Source organism: Alligator sinensis, unplaced genomic scaffold (genome assembly GCF_000455745.1).
Source record: "Alligator sinensis unplaced genomic scaffold, ASM45574v1 scaffold288_1, whole genome shotgun sequence".
Lineage (NCBI taxonomy): Eukaryota > Metazoa > Chordata > Crocodylia > Alligatoridae > Alligator > Alligator sinensis.
Genome location: NW_005841876.1, coordinates 4,113,673 through 4,121,261, shown reverse-complemented (window position 1 = coordinate 4,121,261; position 7,589 = coordinate 4,113,673). Strand labels below are relative to the sequence as shown.

The 7,589-nt window shown below is 46.6% G+C and overlaps 1 protein-coding gene across 3 annotated transcripts in view; it reads left to right on the top strand.

The window, feature by feature from the left end:
* The window catches only part of LOC102376260 (protein ADP-ribosylarginine hydrolase-like protein 1), a 134,534-nt gene extending 127,815 nt beyond the window's left edge, over positions 1 to 6,719 (top strand). For 2 of the 3 annotated variants that reach the window (XM_025196116.1, XM_025196115.1), the window contains 3 exons: positions 3,831 to 4,003; positions 4,126 to 4,311; positions 6,218 to 6,718. In XM_025196116.1, coding sequence (XP_025051901.1) covers positions 3,831 to 4,003; positions 4,126 to 4,311; positions 6,218 to 6,307 — 449 coding nt within the window. In that variant the 3' untranslated portion in view covers positions 6,308 to 6,718. Of the gene's footprint in view, positions 1 to 3,830; positions 4,004 to 4,125; positions 4,312 to 6,217 lie in introns of all 3 variants that reach the window. The other variant, XM_025196114.1, reaches the window with a different exon arrangement.
* The last annotated feature ends 870 nt before the right edge of the window (positions 6,720 to 7,589 follow it).

Sequence of the window (7,589 nt, the reverse complement as noted above, 5' to 3'; positions counted from 1 at the left end):
CCCCAACCCCAGGCACCATCACTTTAATAAAGGAAACAAAAACCTGAGAAAAAAAGCCTCTTACCCTAGAAGCAGGGGCACCGGGGCCTCCTGGTAGAGTCCCCCTGGGAAGCACAGGGAAGTGCTTCAAGTTTGCAGCACAGGGAACATTTTTTCATTCCCACACGTGCCTCTTGCCCCATCTCAAAGGGGTTTGAGATGGGACAAGAGGCACATATGCGCTTGTCTGAATGCACCCCATAAGGCTATGAAAACAAGCTCTGCAAATTGAGTAGGAGCCAGTGGTTACTAGACTGAGGTTCTTCAGAGTGGCAACTGATGATGAGATGCATATTCAGGTTTTGAAGTACTGGCAGAGTTTAGCTCTTATCATGGAAAATCTACTATAATTCATTATTTACATAATTTAGTGTTCTTCTGTTAAGATTTCCTAAAGTATGGGCATTCTCCTAATACCTTCTGTTAGCTTTAGCTATTTCTCAAGCATACGTAGAAATCCATTATTTTAGGGCACTCTAGGGTTTCTACATTTATTTCTAGCAAGTGTTTTGTTTTTGTTTCTTGTTATTGCTTCACCTACCCATAAATTATCTCTTTGTCCTTCTCTTGTGTTTGGGAGTCTTGGCATAAACCAGCTAAATGGACACAATCACAATTTTTTTTTTTTTGTCCCATAACCTTTAGAGGCTATAAGCAAAGGGAAAGGCACAGCAAGAACTTGCATTATCTGCTGTGCTGTTTTTGTGCTGAGAGCATGGTTCTATCTGTACAGCACTTCGAGTCTGAAGGACCAGGTCCACAAAAGGGCTTGGCCAACTTGGTCTGTTCTAACTGTGCCTACAAGTACCTCACTCCAGAAATCTGATCTTCAAAACTCTGGAGGCCCATAAGCTTCCTAGGCAACAGCGAAGGTCCCTGAAGTGACCTAAACGCCTGCTCCTGAATTCCTTAGAGAGGAAATGTCTGTCCTACCTGCAATTCCCAAACCAGGAAGCATTCTCAAAGTGCGTATACCAGGTCCAGAGGTGGTGGGACTCCTGTTTGTCCAGTATATCAGTTGCTGGAGCACTTACCCCCAGGGACAGACATTACATATAAAACAGTGTAAGTGATCTGAAACTGGTTTAAATCTGTAACAGAACAGACATTCAGTGCACATAAACCATTTTGAAAATGGCTGAAACCGGTTTGAGATAAACCTGGTTGAATGTACCATCAGACTTAACTGATTGGGCTCAAACTGGTTTATGCAGTGTCTGTCCCAGACCCTTTGCTAGTTTAACATAAACCAGAAACCCCCAGCATCCCAGCATGATCTCTGGGCTGGGCAGGGCTCTCTGCTCCCCAGCCTGAGCAGGGATAGGCAGGGGCAGGGGCCTGGGCAGGGAGAGGTTTAATTCCTCCCTCTCTATCCCACCAGCAGGGACGCAAGCTGTCTGCCAGGGGCTCCCCAGCCCCTTTGCTGCAGCAGTGGGGCATCATGGCCTGTGAGGCAGAGGCGGGCAGAGAGGAGGATTAGTCTCCCCTCTACCCCCACTGGCAGTCAGGTCTGCCTGCTTTGTGGCCGCACTCGCTCCCTGCAGGGAAATAGGCCCCTGCTGTCCCCTCCGCAGGACGCTGGAGGGGAGAGGAATGACCCTTGTCCCTGCCCCCCCACGGGGCCCTGGTGCCTGGTGTCTGGCAGGGCAGCCTGGTTCTGGCTCGTGGTGGCTGCACTTGGAAGTGCTGACCATCCAGGGCCGGCACCGGGCTTCCCTGAATCTCTGCTGACCGCTGGGAGCTGGCACCCTTCTGCCCTGCATCTCTGCCATGTCAGAGATGGAGGGCAGCTTGGTGTCGACTCTGGCTGGCTGCACTTGGAAGCGCTGGCAGCGGGGGGAGAGGGGCCACTTCTCCTGTGCCACCGCTGCTTGGCCCAGAGGGTTGGGGCGTGCTGCTGCCAGGCTGCCGAGAAGCCCCTAGCCCATGGAGTCTGGCCATGCCCCGCCTGGCCAGTGGAGCTGTGAGTGGGGAGTTTCCCTGAGCCTCTTGGGGGCAGGGGAGTGCAGGGCAAGGAAAGCCGCTGCCTGCTGTGGGGTCAGCGCTGGGGGGGGCTCTGAACCCCGGTGCCTCAGTGCCCAGCCCCCCACGGCTCTGTCTGCCCTGCAGTGGGGGCCCCCCTCCGTGCTCCCTGACAATATGACAGCAAGGGCTCTGTCTCCTCCTGCTGCAGTGGCCAGGCAGGGGCACAGCCAGATGCCAGCCGGCAGGTCCTCTTTGGGTGTCAGGGACAAGGGTTATTCCTCCTCCCTCCAGCATCCTGCAGAGGGGACAGCAAGGGTCTATTTCCTGCAGGGAGCAAGTGTGGCCGGGAGGCAGACAGACCTGACTGCTAGTGGGGGTAGAGGGGAGACTAATCCTCCCTTCTGCCTCCCTCTGCCTCACGGGCCATGGTGCCCCACTGCTGCAGCAAGGAGGGAGCCCAGCTTGGGTCCCTACCGGTGGGGTAGAGAGGGGGAATTAAACCTCTCCCTGCCCAGTGAAGCTGGGATTGGCCACGCCCCTCCCCCCCACAGCTTTCCTGAAGCTGAGGGCACACACTAGTGCGCCCGGCTCCCGGCCTGAGCAACTGCAGGCAATTGTCCACGTTTGCTCTGTTGCAAACCGGTTCAACCTAGGCAGGTTAGACTAACTTGCAAAGGTTGAATCAATTCAGGCTCCGGCTTTTTGAATGCCTCTCTAGCCCAGGTGAGGAGCCTACATTCAAATCTCTCATGTGACCCAGGGAATTTGAGCCTGTAACCCCCTCCCCCCCCCTTGGGCAAATGCTGTAATAACTAAGCTGTGGAATATGCTAATTTGGGGTGGTGCCATGCCTTTCCAGTTCGTGTTCATGTTTACATGTTCCATTTGCATGGGGGAAAAATGAAGTCAGTCATTGAACCAGTGCGAGAGTGGTTGGGACAGTCACCTGGAAAAGGTGGCACCTGGGTTCCAGACCTAGCTCCAATGAAGCTAACTTTACTCTATAAAAAATAGTGAAATAATCTTTTTTTTCTTCTTATTTTCAGTGCAGATGTTTGTATCTTGTTAGTCTCTAGATTGATTGAAGACCTCAGATAATTGTACCCTCTGCTTGGGTTAAGACCCGTCAATTGTTAGGGTCATTGGCAATGCATAAGGGTGCATGCGGGTGTACATGCACCCTCTGTGTGTGGCGGTGCACCCCCTGCAAAATGGCACCATCGACACCTGCCAGCGGTGCCTGTGGGTGGTCACTGCTTGCCACCCTCCCCTCACTGCCAACACTGCCGGTGGTTTTTGTGGGCGGTCCCCAATCGCCATTGGCCACTGCTGCCGGCGACGTCTGTGGGTGGTCGCTGACCGCTGGTTGGCGTGTACCACCCCCCCGCCAACGACAGTGCCACGGCTACCTGCAGGAGCTCCCTGCTGCCGCACTCCCGCTGTTGACACCGCCACCTGCAGGAGCTCACCATGCCCCACCAGCCTCTGGGGGCACGTGGCATTCATGGTTAGGGTGGATGGGTGGAAAAATGTGCAGCAAAGCTGATTGATGAAATGTTTGAGGAGCTGAGAGTAGGGGGCTATTGTGGCAGGCTTGGTGAAAGTAATCTGCTATGTAGAAGAATCTGATGCTGCTGAGGCAGAAGTTGAAGGGCTGAGAATGCATATGGTCTTGTTCCATACTTTAACATAGTTATGTGCTTGGGGCTCAGTTGGCTAAAGCAGTTTGGCTTTAACAATTTCAAGTGTTTCTCATTAGCATCATCACATTACTTTTATGGAACACACACACCGATTACTGAATGTTGATTTTTCTTCCTCCAAAGACTTTTATAGTCCAGAGATGATGGGTCTGAAAACGGATCAAGAGGTCCTTGGAGAACTTGTAAAAATGAAAGTTCCAGCAGTTGCAGAGTTAATGGATAGACATGGTGTTATGTGGACTCTAGTCGTGTCCCGTTGGTTTATATGCTTATTTATTGACATTCTTCCAGTGGAGGTAAGAAATAACTTGCAGTTTGTCTTATTATACATGGTAGATCCTTCCCTTTTGTAATGGTTTGAATAATGATTACCAATAGCTGAAACAAGATAACCTAACAGCTCTTTTTTCCCCTATAGACTGTACTCCGAATTTGGGACTGCTTATTCTACGAGGGATCAAAAATTCTCTTCCGTGTGGCTTTAACGTTGATTAAGCAACACCAAGCTTCTATTTTGGAAGCCACAAATTTCCCTGACATCTGTGATAAATTTAAGGAAATCACCAAAGGCATGTTTGTAACAGAGTGTCACACTTTCATGGAGGTAAGTGTTTTCAGTTTGCGACGGAGAATAGTTAAATGTTGTAGAACCAAATAGACTTTAAAGTGTTTTGCTCATCCAAAATGTGATAAAAATTTTGAGACTGGATCCCTGTGAATTTTCGTGAGCTTGAACAGCTCTTCTAGTATAAACTGATCTGGATGAGTGTGTTGTTTCAGGCTTTAATATTAAGATTAAAACTCAAAGAACTAACTTACAGCCTTTTCTATAACTGCAAACTTTGCATCACCTGGAATATAAATGAGATTCCTTCTGCCCTGCCTGTAACCTATGAATGTGTTAAGAAAACCTTGAATTATGAGTTGAATTACTTTCCACAAGTACTCAAGCAGATAAGTGAATTCTGCATGACTGATGCAGAATAATCGCAGTAAAGTTTGCATTAACGTTCACAATCTCTCATGCTACAAATGTGATTCTAACAACTATATCGTCAGGGAACAAAATGGCTGCTGTTAGACTATTGAAGGAGTTGGGGTCTTAGCGACTGAATGCTAAATGAAGCAAAGAAGTGCCAGGAATAAACTGGTCAATATTTTGCTGCTGGTTTGTTTAAAAATGAATGGGAAGATGTTTGTTGGGAATGATTTATATACAGGTCCACTGTCAGAATTTCAGGGTAAGCCAAAACTGCATCCTGCTTATTCCTAGCATAATTCTGTACTTGAGTCAGAGCTCGGTTCTGTTCCCAGATCAGCCACTGACTTTGATATATGACCTTGGGCAAATCATTTCATTCCTGTGCCTCAGTTTTTCCCTATTTAAAAATTAAGATGATAAAGCTTGTGAGGCACTGAGGTTGATGCAGTGGTGAAAAAAAATCATGTATACAACTTAGCTTTGAAGGGAGCGAAAGCAAAGTCCAAACAAATGCTCCTGAGTCATTTGCTAACTCCTGCACACACTTTCCTCCTGTTCAGAAATATTGCAGAGTAATCTGGATAAAGATGTGGCTATTGTCATGTTAGCTGTCTTGACAAGCGCTTCTACCCTTTGTGCAGCGATACTGTCAGGACTGAAATATTCTTGTCTCTCACCCCTGTACCCTTCCTCCTTGGTCACTGTGTACATTTTATTAGAGGGTTAATAAATTATTCGTTGGGATGGGCTACCATGATGAACTGGCTTTTAAAGTATAAAAAATTACTTATTTGAGTAGCTAAATGAGGCTCCTCCACTGCCAGTACAAGTGCTTGGTTTTCCTTCGTTTACAGATGCTGGCAGTAGTATGCCAGCATGACAGTCAAGTATATTTGCATTTGAACAAAAAGTTATTTAAGTTCCTTTAAAGTAGAATTTTATATGAATCCCCTCGCGGTACTGAACAAAACACTGCTTATAAAGGTTTATTTACTGAGGGTGTGTATGTAACTAACCTGTATGGGCCGCATTTCCCCTTCTCCCTATTCACAATAGATTGTGCTACATAGAACTGAGGAGAGCATAAGAGAGTTTGAATATACTTACTGTCTCACCACAGAACTTATTCCAGAATTAACTGCATGATTAGAAAAATGTATGTTCATACTTCCCTCCAACATTACTGCTACTCGAGATCCTTCTGATATCCTTGTAGGCCCTGGGGGCAGGAGACTTGGGATCTGTTTCCAGTACTGCTGATGGCTTTGTGCAATTTTAGTCTACTCAATACTATCTTTATATGCTGCCACTTTTACCCTGTCTTTGAAACGGGGATGATGATTGTATTAATCCACCTTGGAGAAGCACTTGCATCTAAGAATGAAGCATGCTAGAATAGTGCTCTGTGTCTCTGTTCACAATGGGGACTTTGGGTTCCACCTGTGCTTCTTTACATCTTTATGTGAAGTCTAGCAAGACTTTCATGTGCTTTGGGACTGAGTTTAACTATTAATATTCTTTGTCCTAGAAAATATTTACAGAACCTGGGAGTTTGTCCATGGCAACAATTAACAAACTTCGAGAGACTTGTAGAGCAAAGCTGCTTGCTCAGGGATAACTTGCGAGTATTTACCGGCTGATTGGCTGCTACAGAAATTGACACATTCCTCCTCTGAAATTGCACTGACTGAACACAATTTCTAATCTGTCCGTGAGTGTTAACTGACACTTGACCAATTTTTCCTGCCTTTCAAGTAAGTGTTGTCAACACTCTTTGCACTGTATGTCTGTAAGTACATTTGGTAACTGGATTTATTTTTTAATGGTTTAAAATATGATCAGACTGTTTCAATATGAGGATACTCCTTTAAATAGTCTCTCCTTTGTTTTCCTTCAGGGCATTTTGTAATGTTTGAGCAAGTAGATATATAGGGTTACATCATGGATTGTGTGTATTAATCATGACACCAGTGTCATTTGTACAAAATAAATACTATTTATTTGTCAAAGCCTCTTTCTTGCAGTTAAATATTTGTTACGAGTGTGGTGGTGTCTGACTCCCAGCATCTTCAGAGACAGTCTTTAGAGAAAAGGTCTACTGAAAATAACAGGCCAGTAGGATTATCATTATTGAATCAACACATAGCAGTTCCTAGGCACTTCAAACAAATAGGCACGTTTTCCATCCCAGGGCAGGAAGAGCTGAAGGAAAAAAAAAGGCTGCAGTTCTTGTAGGCTGCAGCCAGGTACAGACATTACACTTTTACCAGTATAAAAGAACAGAAGTTTGGTGCATGCAGACTGGCTTAAAAATGGCAGAACCTGGTCTAAGATGTGAGCTTCCTCCCCCCTCCAGGGCCAAGGGCAAATGTGTGTTCTGGTCCCTACTGCTCTAAACTGTTGCTTATGGAAAGCCATGCAACTTGTATCTATTCCACCGTGGGCTTTTTAAATGTCAGTACCTAAGTCTGCATGTTAGTTTAAGAGATCTGAGTTATGTAATGGGAGAGGGATAGGAACGGGGTTGAACAAATGGGCTTGAGGCAGAGCAGGAATCCAGGGTGCAGGCAAGGAAGCTTAAAGAGCCTGAAACTCAGAATGGTAAGTGCAATCTGTACTTGCCCCTGGTGCTATATAGCTGACTTGCCTCTCAAGCAGTGCTTGAGCCCCCTAGCTGTGTCACATGCCTGGGGACACAGCAGACTGCTGTATCAGCCGCATAATCACAGTAACAAGTAGGGATACACTGATAGACATTTTTTTTGACCAATACCGATAGCTGACTTTTGAGGCATATCAGGTGACATCATCTGATTTCCAATACATAGCCCAGCAGCTTGAAGAGCAGTGTCCGTCTGGTAAGTCTGTTGTGGAAGCCATGTGGGGTGGGGGAACAGATC